The sequence below is a fragment of the Neocloeon triangulifer genome, unplaced genomic scaffold (assembly GCF_031216515.1).
Source record: "Neocloeon triangulifer isolate White Clay Creek 2 clone unplaced genomic scaffold, ASM3121651v1 ptg000002l, whole genome shotgun sequence".
NCBI lineage: Eukaryota > Metazoa > Arthropoda > Insecta > Ephemeroptera > Baetidae > Neocloeon > Neocloeon triangulifer.
Window position 1 is genome coordinate 2,549,014 of NW_026775545.1, and position 17,148 is coordinate 2,566,161.

The window sequence follows — 17,148 nt, forward strand, 5'->3', positions numbered from 1 at the left end:
TAAACTCAACTTTTTAAATAGGCACATTATTATTTTTGAGGGTTGTTTTATATTAAATTGGCATTTTTATTAAAAAAAATTATGATTTCGAAAATAAATTTCGGTTTTAAAGCAATTATTTTTGTCCGTGAAATTTTATGTCTTGCCAGTTTTTGAACGTTATAAATTTGCAAAATTTAAAACGTTTTAAGGGGAAAAATGATTATTCTTTATTTAATATTTCCTGAAAAAGAAACGAATTTTAATAATAATTAATTATTGTGCTACAAAATTGACGTCACATTAATAGATTTTTTAGGGTGTTCAATTTAATTGGTTTCCTGAATAGTCTGGCGCCCAAATTTGATTATTTTCAGGGTCATTTTCAGTTGATTTTAACAATCAAATAATTCTTCATATTTATTTTTCTAATTGCTTGATTACAAATATATTTACCTGCACAAAGCTAGCCGTGTTATTCTCGTAGTCCCTCGTCACAGTCACCACTGGGTATCCAGCCTGAATTGCCCAACTGTCCATGATATCCTTGAACGCAACACCTTCAGGAAGCAAACCTGCAGGCACTCCCTGCTCCAATCCGCGCCACAAGTCGTCTTGGTCTGCACTTGTATATTGCCTGAAATTATCATTTAATTAAAAAATGATAAATCCAGAATAAGAAGCTTACATGTCTTCCAAATAAGCGGCGATTCCCTTTTTGAAATTGTCCTCGCCCATGAAGTTGAGCACCATCCTGATGACGCTGCCACCCTTGCTGTAGGAAATAGAATCGAAAATGGCACTTGCCGCGGACGGACTGTCCACCGAGGGGTCCACCAGGGGGTGCGCCGTCTCGAGGGCATCTGCACTCAGGGCCGTGTTGACGTCGCCGGTCACAAACTGCTCGTCCAACAACCACTCTGTCTCGACCTGGATAATTTTCCTAGCATTAAATGTGATAAAATGGATCAGATTTTTAATTACGTGAGATGCAGAGTAGGCGGCGAAGAACGTGGCGAATCCTTCGTTCAACCACGTGTTGCTCCACCACTTTGGCGAGACCAAATTTCCGAACCACTGATGCGCCAATTCGTGGGCCACCACTGACGCGGTACCCTGCTGACTCGAGGTTGTCAAAATGTCTTTGTTGAAAAGTAGAGCAGTTTCCCTGAATTTGAAACATTATTGAATTATTCTTAAAATCACTTATACCGTAATCTACATTGAAATAAGAAATAGCTGATAAGTTTCCCGCCAGATCAATTTAAAAATGTAAATTTTGAGGCTGAGATACTTATTGATTTCATTTTTCCAACTTAACTTAGGGCTACATTAACTTAATTTTTATAATTATTTTTATCGGGCTAATTTTGAGAAATTTTGAAATTCCCATACGAAGCAAATATAATTTTCAAAATTTTTATCCTCGTAACCCAAAAAAAATCAATTTTTCTTGGAATAAACATTTACAAAGAAATGCTAATGCGTTAAAAAAATTAGCATCGAAATTAATTAGGCCATTCCTTTAAAGCAAAACAAATATTTGTAAAATTGTGATCGAATTAATTCGATATTTGCAAATTTTTCTCCGCACCTTCATTAAAAATTCAGATTGTAATTTTATTAAAAATTTCTTCTTTCTTACCTGTATGTAATCAGTCCCCAATTTTCCATCGCCCCGGCGGAAAAGTCCGGAATGGCGATTTCGTCCATTTTCGGCAACGGATAGATTTGCTTGGTGAAATCCTCCATGTATGTGACCACCTTTGGTGCCACCAAATTGGCGTATTCGCCGGCGCGAACGTAAGATGGCCTGGCCCAAACTTTGAACCGGCTATCCAGGGGGCTGGTGATGCTTCCAAACCGCGCCACCGTGAACGCCAAGAGATAGGGTGACATGACCACGCTGGGCTCGAAATGCACCCAAATCCAGTCCTCCAACCCCGTCTCATTTCTATAAATAACAAAATAAAAAATAAAAATTATTTATTCTGCCGATGCCTCAATGAAATAAAATATTTAAATTATTACACAGGAGTTTCGTTCAATGTAGGCATGTTGGATAGAACAATCCAGGTGGGCTGTCTTGCCACATTTAGCTGAAAAACTGCCTTCAGGGCTGGCTCGTCAAAACAGGGGAAGGCCCTCCTGGCCGCCGTTTGCTCAAACTGGGTGGCCAACATCCACCTTTTATGGAAATTTAATTGTAATCAATTTGAATAATTTCCTTTTTTACTTTTCCACTCCGTCTTCAAAGTAGTTGCTGCGGTAGAAACCCTCGAGATCGTCGTTCAGTTTTCCGACAAAGCTAATTTCGATTGTGTAATTTCCGTCAACTTCGAGTTCCGAGCCGAGTAAAATATCCAAAAAGTGTCGATCGTCCGCAATGGGCTCCGTCATGGTGACGTCATTGACCAGCACGGCGTCACCGGTGTCGTCGTTGGTGACCACGACCGTCTCTTTCATGACGGTCATGTCGTTGGCGTGCATGCGAATCATGTTGGTGGCTTCTTTGGCCGTCACTTGAATGCGGACTTGGCCGTCGAAAGTGAAATTCTTGGGCGGCAGAGTTTCCTCCATGTAGGGAATCAAGTGAATTTCATATCTTGATGGAATCACGCTCTCCGGAAGTTTGTAGTCCCCCAAAGCTCTAAAAATTTAGTGCATTTTTTGAACAAAGGAATTTAAATCAATAATTTATTTTTTCTTTGTTCTTTTATATCAAATATATTATTTTAATTATTTTTTTTACAGTCATTTGTTATTAATGAAAAATTGATGAACTATTAAAATTCCTCGGAATTATTAAAATGCTCAGAATTCAGTTTTTTTGGTCTTACCTGTGCTTCACGGGCCGATACTCATCTTCAGGAGGTCGTGCCCATAATGGAGTGCCGTTTGCAAAATTAGCAACGGCTAATAGGCACAGAAGCGCTGATAATCTGTGCATTTTCTGAAAGAAAATTAGCAAAAGTTTTATTATAAATTTAAATTAAGTAATACCTAAGAAATAAAAATTAAATTTTCCGCTCAAAATCCTAACATTACAAAATAATCTTCTAATGGAAAGATGTTAAGATTTTTGTATTAATAAAAATTAGCAAATTTTTGAGCCCCTGCCAAGTGAAGGGGAGGCAACGTGCTGCACACCCAAGCCAAGCGGGTTGCCTTTCTTGATCTCACCACCCCTTAATTTAAAATTAATCCGAGGAAAATTTTATGAAACAAACGCACCATTTCAAATCGCAGCCTCTTGGATCAAAATCAAATGCCGCCTCCACTCAATTTCGATGTCTCTTATATCAAAACGGTGTTGAAAATCTCTGCTAATCAAGGCACGTTTTCTTTATCAGCGTTTTCTAGTCTATTCATCCTTTTATTAAGCGTGCTTTAGACAAATATTTGTGCCCCACAGAGCTACTTATTTGCATGATACATAAAATTCTAAATCTCCCAGATTATATTATGTGTTCCACTGGATCATGAAGCAATCCGAGCATTGCAAAATCCGGCAAAACCTATATTTATATCATTATATCTTAATCAGAATATAAAAATCAAGTCACATGAATCACGTGATATAATAAGCCTTCATTAAAACAAAAGATGGTCTTTGATTATTTTAATCTTTTGATTAGTGAGCTGATTTATATTCAAGAGTTAAATTAATTCAAAAATTAAGACCTTCAACATGGCTAGTTTTATTTGGGTCTGTTACATAATATTTTTTTTTTTAATGATTTTTTATGAAAATATTGAAACATTTTTTAATATCATATGCATAAATTTCTCTAATTTTATTTATTTGTAATATTTGTTACTATAAAGCACCATTGATGGCTCTGAAGTAATCGACAACGACCTTTTTATGATCTCCGTGCCATTTTATGCTTTCTTCGGCGGTTCTAATAGCCCCTTCGATGGATGGAATCACTCCTGGACTGACTAACCCACCGTTGTTGTCCAAGAAGTATTGCAACTGAATCAATTGGAATAAATATTCAATTCTTATAAAATTTATATTTCACCTTATCTCGCTGTTCGACGGTGTTCAGTTTGACCGAGATCCCAGAAAACGCCCTGCCAATGTTGCTGAGAACACCCATGCTGAAAAGTTTCGTTATTCTAAATGCTGAAATTATTACAATTTTTCCCACTTGTTGCTGACGGCCTCGTAATTCGCCAGAATGAAATCAAGGGCAAGGTCGACGCCGATGGGGTTGTTGTAAACGGCTGTAATGACGTCCTTTGTGTCTTGCGGGCGAATCGGCGGACCAGCCTGAATCGAAAGCTGAAGGTAGCTTTAGAATTAAAATTTAATTTTATAGGCATAAATTTTGAAATTGTTTTCATACTCTTGAAGAAGGGTCACATCAGAGGAACAACCAAGTGCCGTGATGATTCTGGCCTGCTCGGCTGCATTTTCAAACGCCGCCTCGTAACGGGCAATCAAAAACAAAGCGTCTTGGCGGTCGCCAGTTCGCACTCCGGAACAGTAGACGACACTTTTCAAATTTGGGTTGATTCTATAAAAATACAAATTATAAAAATAATTTTCGCATTCTCGCCAATTTTTAAATTTTTTAATTCAAAATATACAATCCAATGAGAACTAAATGAATGAATCAATAAGTCACACAATTTAATGTAATGAAAGCATAAATTATATTTTAAATACGTTATAAAATTTTAAATTTCCAGTTATTGTTTTACTAACGGATTATCTTTGTCCGGGTTTAGGGTGCTCTGCCAAAGTTTGAATTGATCTGCTGCCGCCAAATTGCACGGCCCCTGTTTTAATCGGCAAGCCCAGTCCAGAATAAGAGCTCGGGTTAGACTCTGCGTGTGGCTGTCGCCGCCCTCGGGAATGTTGAATCCACCCAGCCTTTCGTACGTGTTTTGCAGTCTGTCTAGCATGTACATCTAAAAACAATGCAGTTTTTCAAACGCATTCGATGAGAATACAAAATAAATTCCGGAGTTTAATGAAGAGAAATGTGACTTTTTGTACTAATATTTTGGAGACTCACTTCAAATTGGCTCCTTGGCTCATCTTCGTGATTGAGCCTATCGTAGATGTACTCAAGTGATTTGAACGACGTTGCCCAAGGAAGATACTCAGTTTCGTAAACTAAGTAATTGGTTATGTCAAGGGCTTTGGGATATGAGACGTATTTTGCGCGTGCCAGGGCAAGAGCGTCGTCCATCAACTGAGCTCGATTGAAAACGTTAAACGTTCCAAAACCATCAGATGTATTCAAAGCCAAAGCCAAAAGGTGCCAATTTTGTTCGTCATAATTAACGCGATAAAATCCTACAAAAGATTAATTGTCTTAAATTAATTTAAAAAAAAAATTAATTTTATGGTACCGACAAAGAGAAAAATTCAAAATAATACAATTAATTGGCTATTTAGGTAATATTGTTTACCATAAAAAGTTCCAACCTAGTACAGAATAAAAAAATATTTATCAAATTACTAACATTGCCAAAAAAAATTTCACAAAATAATAGTGAAAATAAAATTTTGCATAGTGTGTTTTTATAATTAAATTAAAATAATACATCGATGCAATGTTAGAATGAATGAATTTTTCATTCCATTAGAAAAAAAATGTTATTTTTTCTTTTGGTGAGTAGAATTAATTTACCTGTTTGCTGCAAATTAGCAACTATCCAGTCATTGTTGGTTGCTATATTGTTGACAGTCATATTCTGAGCGATCAACCATTCGTCTGGAGAAAGACTTAGAAAATCATTTTCGACCCCGTTAGTCCATGTCAAGGGCACGATCCATTCTTGAATTGGAATTGTTCCGCTAGGCAGTGCCAAAAACCTTTCCTGTATTAAAATTAAATTTAAATTTTACTTATGTATTATTAATTGCCTGTGTTATGATGGCTCTCCTTTCTGTGTCATAGAGTCTTTGAAAGGAAACGACTGGGAAACCAGGTTGTAGCGTCCAGGTTTCCATCACTTCTTTTAAGCTTTGACCGCTGGGAAATAGACCGGCAGGCACCTCGGGTTGCAGCGCCGACCAGAGATCGTCAGAATCTGCGCTGCCCTCATACCTATTTAATTTGTTTTTAATTAAATCTGCTGCTCGGAATTTTTTGATTTTAAAAACCTGTCATCAAAGTAAGTTTTTAATCCCCGCTTAAAATTATCTTCTCCCATCAGGTTGAGTAAAAATCTGACAATACAGCCGCCTGTAAATAAAAATTTAAATTTTTCGAAATCAAAATAATTTTTAGATTAACCTTTATTATAGGAGATGTTGTCAAACATGGCGTCGATGGTTGACGGACTGTCAACGTCATTCACCAAAGGATGGGTACTTTCTTGAGCGTCGGAAACAAAGGCGGGTTGCATTTCCTCATAAATAAATTGCTGGTCCATTTTCCAGTCGTTCAAAATTTCCACCTATAATAATCAGAATTAAAAGTTGTTTTATAATTTTTTTTCTGTGACAAATATGAATATTTATAAATACCGCATTTGCAGCGAAATATTCCAAATAGACGCCGAATCCTTCGTTCAACCAAATACTGTTCCACCATTTAGGCGAAACGAGGTTTCCAAACCACTGGTGAGCAATTTCGTGAGCAATAACAGCCCCAACCCTTTGCTTATTGGCAGTGCTGGCTGTGTTCTCATCATACAGCAAAGCAGTTTCCCTGGTGAATAATTTAATTTAAATTTTTTATTGAAACTTTTTATTGGTTTTTATACTTGTAAGTGACGAGACCCCAATTTTCTTGTGCGCCGACTGGGAAATCAGGCACCGCGATTTGATCGATTTTCGGCAAAGTGTAAGGATGGCCGGTGAAATCGGTGATGTACTGGATCACCTTTGGCGTGATTTCGTTCGAATAAGCTCCAAACTGCACTGAATTCGGTCTCGCCCAAGTGGAGTATTGCACTGGTGGCGTTCCAACAGTGCCGCCATCCAAACTTGCAAATTTGTTCACGGTGAACGCGACAGTGTAGGTGGTCATTCTTACTTGGGTCACCGCGAACTCTGTCCATTTCATTCCAGGATATTCTCTGAATAAATCAACGCAATGAATTAATATTTTATGCATACTCATTTTGTTTTAATTTTTTTTAATTAAATTCTAATAAATTTGAAAATTAAAAAAATGAGAGCTTTAAATATTACACCAAGTCCTCGTCCTCTCTTTCGATGGGCATGTTTCCATTAATTGTGTATCCAACCGATCTTGCGATTTTTATTTTGAAAGTAGCTTTCAAAGCCGGCTCGTCGAAGCACGGAAACGCTCTTCGTGCCCCAGTCGACTCAAATTGCGTCACAGCTAACCACCTTTTTGGTAAATTTTTAATATTATTTTACGAGAAATAAAAATTTCAGCTACTTTGTCTCTGATCCTTCAACGTAGGAGCTGCGGTAAAACCCATTCAGCTCATTATTCAACACACCGGAATAAACGATTTCGACCGAGTAGTTCTTCAATTGCAAACCACGGCCAAGATTGATTGTGAGGAAATTTCGGTCGTCGCCTGTGCGAGCAAAACTCTGGACAGGCACAGCAGTTGGAATTGCATCTTCTGATTGAACTTTAATGCTATCCAGACTTGCGATTGCGATTTCCGAATGGGCGTGCAGTGTGATCTGGGTCAGTCCGGCGGTTTTGCACGAGGCGATTATTTTAACGTAACCCTTGAATGTGAAATTCTGCTCGCCAACCGGGACGTTGTCGTCGAGGAAAGGAATCAGGGAAATGTCGTAGTGCCAGGGAATGACGTCAGTCGGCAGCAGATAGTCTGCCAGGGCTCGTTTAGTGATCAAAGGAGAAGCGTTTGCCAACGATGAAAAAAATGCTGCCAGTAAAGCAATTCGCGCAGTACCCATTTTGAAACTATTTTTGAAATCAATTTATATATTAACTGCAACTTTCAATATTAACGTGGTCCGCGTCGATGGAAATTGTTTCTCTGGCGATTGAAAACAAAATGACAACGGAGAACGAAAACTCAATCTGCATGAGATTGCACATTATATCACTGCTAATCAAAAAGTTCAATCTGAAGAGAATAGATTATTTAAGCTTAATTTGCAGAAGTTTAATTTTAAAAAAAAGTAATTTTTCAATCCTTTAGTTTTGTACAGAAATTCTGTTATAATACTCAAAGTATGACAAATTTTGAAAAATAAGACCGGCTATCTGGTTGCTTGAATATTGATAGGAACTAAATAAATATTTGCTCTAATATTTTTAATTAAAATTAATTTGTTCACCATTAAAAATTCTACAGTTGAATTGCTAACCCAATAATAATTAAATTTTAACATTCTCATAAATTTTTCATTTTAGCTATTAAATAATGGTTATTATTTTCTCGGTGAATACAAATTAAAATAGGAAAAAAGAAGATGGTGAAGAAATCTGCAAACAGTTGTCGTTTAATTTACATTATATTTTTTAAATTTTATTTTGTTTTCAATAATGCTCAACTAACTGTTGTGTGAACCTAATTATTATTATTTATTCTTCTCAGTCGATACAAAAATTTTACAACTTTTTACAAAAGTTTTTGTATGTTTAAAATTCAATAGGTTTGCTACTCGTAGTTAAAAAGATTGATTTGTCAATTTTCGTTCGGGTGAAGCTTTAAGTTTTATGATGAGTAAATAATAAATAGTATTATATCATATCATATGAAAACAAGGGATTTTATTTTCTTTTAATTTTGTATTTTAGGAAATGAAGTACACCACGTTGGCTACCAATATTAAATTTATGCACTGAATTATAAAAACGTGAAAGATGACAGATGATTTCGTGTAAAAATTAATATTTTATATATTTATTGGAAGATTTTGGTAACGAAGGAGGCGACGAGAATCAGAAGTGGAGAAATGACAGCCCACGGGGCGCTATTTTTCTCACGCAAGTATTGGACAACGCTGCTTTTGTGCTCCTCGTGCCACAGGATGCTCTCTTCCACGGTTTTGATTGCACCTTCGATGGCGGGTCGTGTACCGTCGCTGATAACGCCACCGGGATTCTGTTCTAAGAAGTTTTTAAGCTGAAAAGAATTAACTTCCATCGTGATGGCGGTTCATATTTAATCAAAATTGGCGCACCTTGTCACGCTGCTCAACGGTGTTCAGCTTTCCAGCAATCCCTGAGAAAATCCTTCCAATCGAACTGAATCCACCCATGCTGTAAAAAACGTTTTAGCTCACAAGCTGGCTGAATATTGTAAAACCAATTACTTGTCATTAATTTTCTGGTAATTTGCAAGGACGAAGTCCAGTGCCAAGTCAACACCAATTGGGTTATTGTAAACAGCAGTGATGACAGTTCTTGTATCCTGAGTTCTAATTCTGGGGTTATCTTTGAGAACCTCAGCCATGAACCTAAAGCAAAATTTTGAAATTATTCTGTAATTAATTACATTTGAATATTACTCTGAGAGAACACTCGCGTCTGAAGAGCATCCAATGGAGCTCAAAATTCGTGACTGCTCAGCGGCATCTGCAAATGCACCCTCGTAGCGCTCAAAGAGGAACAGAGCGTCGTTCCTGACGCCAGTCCTCGCTCCGGTACAGTACACAACGCTCTTCAAGTTAGGGTTAATTCTATGCGCAAAACAAAAATTAATTATTTTTTGACAAATAATCTATTATTTTTACGGATTGTTATTGTCTGGGTCCTCGGTGGTCTTCCACTCCTGGAATTTCATTTTGGCAGCATCGTTGCACTCTGTGGATTTCAGTTTGCAGGCCCACGAGAGAACGAGCGCTCTGGTCAGACTTTGTACATGGCCCTCATCAATTGGGATTTCAAATCCTCCCAAGCGGTTATATGTGTTCCTCAAACGGTTTCGCATGTAGGTCTATGTATATTAAATCAAATTTAATGATGGTTCAAAAAGTTCTCAATTAATTAATGCACCTCAAACTGATTTCTTGGATCGTCTTCGGAATTGAGTCTGTCAATGACATACGACAACGCTTCGAAGGCAGTCGCCCAAGGAAGGTATTCGGTTTCAAAGTCCAGGTAGTTGGTCGTGTCCAAAGCGATGGTGTAGGAGACGTTGTTGGTGCGCGCCAAAGCCAAAGCGTCGTCCATCAACTGGGCTCGGTTGATGACATGCAAACTGTTCAAACTCTCTGACGAGTTGATCGCACGTGCCAAGAGATTCCAATTTCTCTCATCGTAATTAACACGATAGAAGCCTGGGAAAAAAGTTGCACATTAATATTCCAAAGTGTTTTGATAACCTTAACTGTTTATAATTATATTTAGCAAAATAGTCTTAAAATACGGATCTTTTAATAAATTTTAATAAAATTAATTAGCTTTAAACGAAATATAAAATAATAGATTTACAAATTTACCATTGATAAAATAATTAATAAAATCATGTGTAATAAGAAAAATAGTTATTGATGTAATTTAGTAATTTTCTTTGCCATTCAGCGTAACAAAAAAGTTATATATTTATATAATTACCATATTGCTGCAAGTTCAGGATGACCCAGTCATCATCAGCACCCACGTAGCTCACAATCGTATTTGGCGTGGTCAGCCACTGGTCGACAGCGAGATTATCAAAGCCACCTTCTTCTGCTTTGTTGGTCCACGTCAGAGGCACGATCCACTGTTCAGTGGGCAGCTCCTCTACACGCTCACTCAAGAATCGCTCCTAAATTTGAAATAAAAACTTTGTTCCTAAAAAACTTCTCCCTTACTTGCTGGATCGTGGCCCTCTGATCTGCATCGTACAACCTTTCAAACCTAATGGCCGGGAAGCCGCCCTGCAAGGTCCAGGTGTCCATTACGTTTTTCAGGGTAAGACCTTCAGGCAGGGCACCTGGAGGCACAGCAGTCTGAAGAGCTGTCCACAAATTGTCAGCGTCGGCATTGCCAAATGCGCTTTTTTTTCATTTTTCAGTATTTTCAAAACTAAAATTTAAATTTAAAGCTTTACTTGTCATTCAGATATTTGTTGATGCCCGTTTTGAAGTTGTCCTCGCCCATTAGGTTAATCAGAAGCCTGACGATGCAGCCACCCTTGTTGTATGAAATATCATCGAACATCGAGTCAATAGCGGACGGACTATCTACACCCTCGGGCACAATAGCATGGGTAGATGTTTTAGCGTCAAAAATGAGGGCCGACTGCAGTTGCTCATAAATGAATTGCTCATCCATTTTCCAATCGTTTTCAACCTGAAGTTTATTTTTTTGCAAAATTAATTTTTTATTCAAATTTTGAAAATTACGCTATTTGTTGCGAAATATTCAAAATAGGTCGCAAATCCTTCATTCAGCCAAAGGTTGTTCCACCACTTGGGAGAAACAATATCTCCAAACCACTGGTGCGCCAATTCATGCGTAACTACGGCTGCCACCCTCTGCTTGTTGGACGAACTGCCGGTGGCTGAGTCGTACAGCAACGCAGTTTCTCTGTAGCAAATTAATTTTAGTCACAAATACACTCGCTTATTCCAAAAGGTACCTGTAAGTAATAAGACCCCAATTTTCCATGGCTCCAGCAGCAAAATCGGGAACTGCAATTTGATCGATTTTCGGCAAATCGTACTTTCTTCCTGTGAAAGCCTTCATGAATGCTACAGATTGTGGGGCGATTTCGTTTGCATATGCTCCAAATGCAATCGCATTAGGCCTTGACCAGACGTCATATTTGATATTGTCTACATCTGTTACTTCGCCAAGGTTTTCGAACTGATTGACGGAAAAAGCGACTAAGTAGGTTGACATTATTTCTGAATTTTCAAACTCGGTCCATTTCAGTCCTGCCCCAGGATACTCGCTAAATGTATAATTATTAATTTTTAGAAAACTAATAATTAACTCTTTCATTACGTAACATCTTCTTCTGTATTTGCTATGGGCATGTTTCCTAGAACAGTGTAGCTTGGAAATCTTGCAACCTTAATCTTGAACGTAGCCTTCAATCCTGGCTCATCAAAACTCGGGAAAGCCCTGCGAGCACCGTTTGACTCGAACTGGGTGACTCCCATCCACCTATTTTTTAGTTGAGATTTTAATTGCAAGTGGAAAAACTTAAAAATACACAATTATTATATGATTAAAAAATTAAAAATATACGGTTTTACAGCCACTCATTAATTAAATTTTGAGAATTTTACCAGCTTCATAGCAAACATTTTAAACACTTTTTTAAATTTTTTGAATAATTTGAATAAAAAAATTTCAAATAATGGTTTTGGATGTTCTCCTCATTTAAAGTATTCAACATACTTAGTCACTCCTTCATCCACATAAGAGCTCCTATAAAATCCCTCCAGCACGGTGTTCAGATGGCCAAGGTACTTAATTTCAATCGTGTATTGTGCTCCAACTTCCAAATTGGCGGCCAGATTGATGGTCAGGAAGTGTTTGTCATCGCTAGAAAATACTCTATTTGTCACGGAGACAGGTGTCGCAGGTGTAGCAATTTTCGTGACAGTGATATCTTCCTTGACAAACTCAACATCCAACGCGTGTAGCACAATTTTATTTGTGGCAGTGTTGCAAGTGACGGTAATTATGACGGTGCCCCTGAAAGTGAATTCAGCTTCTCCTGTGGGAATGTCATCCTTGAGGAAGGGGATCAGATGAACTTCGTATGCCGATGGGGTGACGTCAGTCGGCAACAGGTAATCGGCCAGGGCGCGAGGGTTGGGGTTCAGGTGTGCGTTCAAGGGGAGCTCGGGGCGCAACCACAGCGGGGTGGCGCTCGCAAGGGCCAAAAACAGGACTGCGCCGCAAGCAGCTCGCAGCATCGTCATTGTTCTGCAAAATAAATTATCCGTTAATCAAAAAGTTTCATTGTTATATTCGTAAAACGCAACCCGTGCAATAAAAGGAATACAGAAAATTTCAAAAATTTATTTTATTCCCATTTAGGACAACGTTTTATTCCATTTTGCTGTTGGTCCTCTCAATTTAGCTAAATGCTTGGTATAAGAATAGCATTTAGCTAAATTAAGATGACCAACGGCAATTTTCTATTCTGAAATATTAAATCGATCCAGTTTTTTTAGTGGTGGGCGGCTTTTTAGGATTTCAATATGCCACCCTAGAAACAAAATATAAAAAGTCGCTCACCACGCGAAATACTGAACTGATTTTGAATTTCAGGATAAAGAGATGGAAGTGAACGTTGATCTGAATACAAACCTCGCAGGTGTGCAAGAATTATTAAAATTAAAAACTAAAATATTAAAAAAATGCAATGAGTTTGTGAAATTGAGTATTTGAAAATTATCTTGTACATTATACTGGTGCATTGTATATTTTTATGTTGTTAAAAATTCCCAACATCAAGGTTAACAAGAAGAACTTGGCTCGCTTATCACTAATGGTCCGCGCATTTCGCAAACTGGATTAATCACTTTGGTCTGCACTTAAAACCGTTGTCATGCTTATTATCGGCTAAAATGCAGATAAAGCCTTTTGGTGAAATCAATATTGAGACGCTCCCTAAATGCGTAAATGCAAAAGATCCACACTTAAACTCAAAAACTTGGGCGTTCTAAATTATGTTGAAATTAGCTGATAATTTATGTTCGTTTAAATATTCCTCAATTCTGATAATTGGGTTCTTTTAATCTTTCAAGATTGTAAAGCAGGACAAGCAGGCCGGCTTCTTCGAATTACGCAAATGAAACGCATTTATCGCTACCCGAGGCTACCCCACGATAATCAGATCTTCAACACTCAAACTAGATTTAAATTTGCAACTAAATTATTTTAGCAGCAATTCAATTTGAATTTTGCATGCGTTCTTTATCATCTTTTTCAGTCAGGTGAAGAAATTATAGTAAACTGTATTAAATTCATATATTATAAAATTAAAAAAGAAAAACATAATCCACTCATGAATAAAGGCCATTTCCAAATCAATCTGACCAGTGTTTGGCATGGGTTGTTGGATTTGGATGAAACTTGGCATGGTGATACCCTTAGGGTAGGTGGTCAACCTAAGGTATATAGTTAGTCCAATATCCCAACATTGCCTATTTTACAGGGGCTCAAAGTGGCGATTTTTGCAAAAATAAAGTTTCCTTTAATCTCAATTATCTCGGGTTCTAGTGAAGCAATTTCAAAAAACTTGACACCGTTTGAAAGCCACTTAAATGGACTTGAATTCAGCTATAAGCGTCAAGGTCGCAGGTTAAAGTTCAAGGTCACTAAAATTTTGATGAAATTTTAAAAACGCTGCCAGATATTGAAGGACCAAAAATATTTAAATCTTTTCCACAGGAAAAATGTTCCAAATTTAATTTTACATCGGTGTACAAATTTTGGTGATATGTATTTTCTTTGTTTTTGAGATATCTACAGGGGAAGTTCAAAAAACGTTGTTTTTTGGCCCTTTTTTGAGGTCGTAAAATTTTAAACGCCTCTAATTTTGCTAAATTTGCCATAAAATTAAGCAAATACACTTCAGGAATGAGGAACTATCATATATAATGCAATTCTACGATCAGAGTCGATTTTGAAATCCACCCCTACCCCTGGGGGTGGGTTTTGGGGTTAATTTTAAATATGCCCAATCTTTGTGTTTTTGATGTCGTTTCCTATGTTTTCGACATCCAGGAACACGAATCTGAAGTCAGTTTTTGTTTAAAGTTAATAGCTTTATTAATAATCGCAGTTGAATGAGGCGAGTTTGACCGTCCGACGAATTGCGAGGAGCTGAGAACTCACTGCATTCAAGTGCGATTATTAATAAAGCTATTGACTTTAAACAAAAACTGACTTCAGATTCGTGTTCCTGGATGTCGAAAACATAGGAAACGACATCAAAAACACAAAGATTGGGCATATTTAAAATTAACCCCAAAACCCACCCCCAGGGGTAGGGGTGGATTTCAAAATCGACTCTGATCGTAGAATTGCATTATATATGATAGTTCCTCATTCCTGAAGTGTATTTGCTTAATTTTATGGCAAATTTAGCAAAATTAGAGGCGTTTAAAATTTTACGACCTCAAAAAAGGGCCAAAAAACAACGTTTTTTGAACTTCCCCTGTAGATATCTCAAAAACAAAGAAAATACATATCACCAAAATTTGTACACCGATGTAAAATTAAATTTGGAACATTTTTCCTGTGGAAAAGATTTAAATATTTTTGGTCCTTCAATATCTGGCAGCGTTTTTAAAATTTCATCAAAATTTTAGTGACCTTGAACTTTAACCTGCGACCTTGACGCTTATAGCTGAATTCAAGTCCATTTAAGTGGCTTTCAAACGGTGTCAAGTTTTTTGAAATTGCTTCACTAGAACCCGAGATAATTGAGATTAAAGGAAACTTTATTTTTGCAAAAATCGCCACTTTGAGCCCCTGTAAAATAGGCAATGTTGGGATATTGGACTAACTATATACCTTAGGTTGACCACCTACCCTAAGGGTATCACCATGCCAAGTTTCATCCAAATCCAACAACCCATGCCAAACACTGGTCAGATTGATTTGGAAATATAATTATTATTTCTTAACGATTTTTCCAATTCTTGCTTTTTGACCTGTTGCGAGATAATAAATTGATTGAATTAGATAACGGCTTCTCTTTTGCTTTCCAAATAAAGAGCTTTTAAAGCCAAAACTATTTGAATATTTTATGTACATAAATGAAAGAAATTCTTCGAGATGTTATAAAATATATTAAATGATTAATACAACTGAATACTTAATTAGAGAGGAAATTTTCTGTATATTCGTGAATATATTTATTGTGGTTAACAACATTGAATGAATATTGCGAATTTTTATAATACTGTGCAACATTCAAAGTATAAAATTTGATGATTTGGTATTATGATTTGCTTTTACTTTATAATTTGGTTAAATATTTGTTTGACAAGGAAATTGAGCTTTTATATGAAAATTATTCTACTTGTTAAAAAAAAATTTATTTCATCAATTTTTTACTAATTTATTTGAAACATTGTGCCGTAAATTTAATGATCTTTAGATACATCACATTTGTTTGCTTCCGAGTTTTATGATTGTTTCCTTTCGTGACCTTCTCTCAGCTATCGCTGCAGTTTAACTATTTTATGACCGGTGTTAAAAATTAACTCACCTATTTTGTCCTTTGCGTTTCCAAAGCTGCTGATTTGGATGGTTTGCGGTCGATTCTACGTCGCGGGGGGTTGATTTATGCTTTTATATACGCACGCACTTATCAAACATTTGAGCCAATTCATCGGCCGCTTATCAGGCAAGATAGGTATACTTATTCACGTTTCTGTTGACTCTTGTCATTCATTAATTGACATCTGCACCACCACTCTACCAGTTTTTGTCACCATTGTTTTGCTCAGAAGCTCAATTGGTCGGGTTTTTCTTCTCGCTACTATCATTAAAAATTCAAGCTGCAGCGTGTTGAACTTTGGCTGCGAGAAATTTAATTTTATTTCACAACAAAAATCTAGCTTTTTAATCTGGTCTATTGATTAGCAGATTGCGTTTGTAAATGAAGTGATAATATTAAGTCAACTCACCGCTGAAGAGGATTCCATTTTGATTTAAAACTGTTTTAGCAAACTTCTGGTAGCTTCTTTGTTTGCAGTATCATTTGCAACAGAAAAAATTGTACTTGTCAAGTCAAAGAACCAAAAGAAAATAACAATAATACAACAGATCAAAGTGATTAACGTTTTTAATACCAGCAGCAAAATTATTAATATTGCTGTTCATTTGTCCAATTGTTACATCACATTGTTTATGTATAGACAATTTTTTTAACGATTTAATGTTTGGGAAAATTAAATGAACAACAAAAGTGGACAAAAGTGAGTCTCGGTTGACTAAGTTTTTGCTCTTATCACTAATCACAAATTTTGCCAACGGATGGGAAACTGTTCCACCTTATTCTTTTATGGTGGAACAAAATTTAAAATATAAAATAAATATTGTCTGGAGGACAAACAATGCTGATGCAGGCGCCAAAAATTAAACTTCTACACCTGTGCAAGTTTAATAAGAGTAACAAAAATTTAATATATTAATAAAATGCATAGACTGAATAACATTTCAAAATTTTTTTTGGCAAACAATGATTCTTAACGTGTATAGGTGTGTATACCATACTTAAAATAATAATTTTATAGCGTTTTTAACGTGATGTTGCAAATATACAGCACAGAGCACGGGT

At 36.7% G+C, this 17,148-nt stretch overlaps 1 protein-coding gene across 1 annotated transcript in view; it reads right to left on the minus strand.

The window, feature by feature from the left end:
- The window catches only part of LOC132205229 (uncharacterized), a 17,922-nt gene extending 1,698 nt beyond the window's left edge, over nucleotides 1-16,224 (minus strand). The window contains exons 1-36 of the mRNA XM_059634173.1: nucleotides 16,075-16,224; nucleotides 12,240-12,773; nucleotides 11,841-12,002; nucleotides 11,473-11,787; nucleotides 11,237-11,420; nucleotides 10,942-11,183; nucleotides 10,703-10,886; nucleotides 10,464-10,656; nucleotides 9,903-10,186; nucleotides 9,641-9,843; nucleotides 9,416-9,586; nucleotides 9,221-9,364; nucleotides 9,089-9,167; nucleotides 8,821-9,030; nucleotides 7,356-7,873; nucleotides 7,142-7,303; nucleotides 6,712-7,026; nucleotides 6,473-6,656; nucleotides 6,240-6,402; nucleotides 6,107-6,188; nucleotides 5,867-6,050; nucleotides 5,631-5,820; nucleotides 5,010-5,293; nucleotides 4,697-4,902; nucleotides 4,335-4,505; nucleotides 4,137-4,280; nucleotides 4,008-4,086; nucleotides 3,811-3,958; nucleotides 3,214-3,239; nucleotides 2,820-2,932; nucleotides 2,216-2,629; nucleotides 2,011-2,166; nucleotides 1,625-1,933; nucleotides 964-1,147; nucleotides 668-909; nucleotides 436-616 (exon numbers count right to left, since the gene is read on the minus strand). Of these exons, the coding sequence (XP_059490156.1) occupies nucleotides 436-616; nucleotides 668-909; nucleotides 964-1,147; nucleotides 1,625-1,933; nucleotides 2,011-2,166; nucleotides 2,216-2,629; nucleotides 2,820-2,932; nucleotides 3,214-3,239; nucleotides 3,811-3,958; nucleotides 4,008-4,086; nucleotides 4,137-4,280; nucleotides 4,335-4,505; nucleotides 4,697-4,902; nucleotides 5,010-5,293; nucleotides 5,631-5,820; nucleotides 5,867-6,050; nucleotides 6,107-6,188; nucleotides 6,240-6,402; nucleotides 6,473-6,656; nucleotides 6,712-7,026; nucleotides 7,142-7,303; nucleotides 7,356-7,873; nucleotides 8,821-9,030; nucleotides 9,089-9,167; nucleotides 9,221-9,364; nucleotides 9,416-9,586; nucleotides 9,641-9,843; nucleotides 9,903-10,186; nucleotides 10,464-10,656; nucleotides 10,703-10,886; nucleotides 10,942-11,183; nucleotides 11,237-11,420; nucleotides 11,473-11,787; nucleotides 11,841-12,002; nucleotides 12,240-12,769 (7,356 nt within the window). The 5' untranslated portion in view covers nucleotides 12,770-12,773; nucleotides 16,075-16,224. The remainder of the gene's footprint in view (nucleotides 1-435; nucleotides 617-667; nucleotides 910-963; nucleotides 1,148-1,624; nucleotides 1,934-2,010; nucleotides 2,167-2,215; nucleotides 2,630-2,819; nucleotides 2,933-3,213; nucleotides 3,240-3,810; nucleotides 3,959-4,007; nucleotides 4,087-4,136; nucleotides 4,281-4,334; nucleotides 4,506-4,696; nucleotides 4,903-5,009; nucleotides 5,294-5,630; nucleotides 5,821-5,866; nucleotides 6,051-6,106; nucleotides 6,189-6,239; nucleotides 6,403-6,472; nucleotides 6,657-6,711; nucleotides 7,027-7,141; nucleotides 7,304-7,355; nucleotides 7,874-8,820; nucleotides 9,031-9,088; nucleotides 9,168-9,220; nucleotides 9,365-9,415; nucleotides 9,587-9,640; nucleotides 9,844-9,902; nucleotides 10,187-10,463; nucleotides 10,657-10,702; nucleotides 10,887-10,941; nucleotides 11,184-11,236; nucleotides 11,421-11,472; nucleotides 11,788-11,840; nucleotides 12,003-12,239; nucleotides 12,774-16,074) is intronic.
- Between the last annotated feature and the right edge of the window lie 924 nt (nucleotides 16,225-17,148).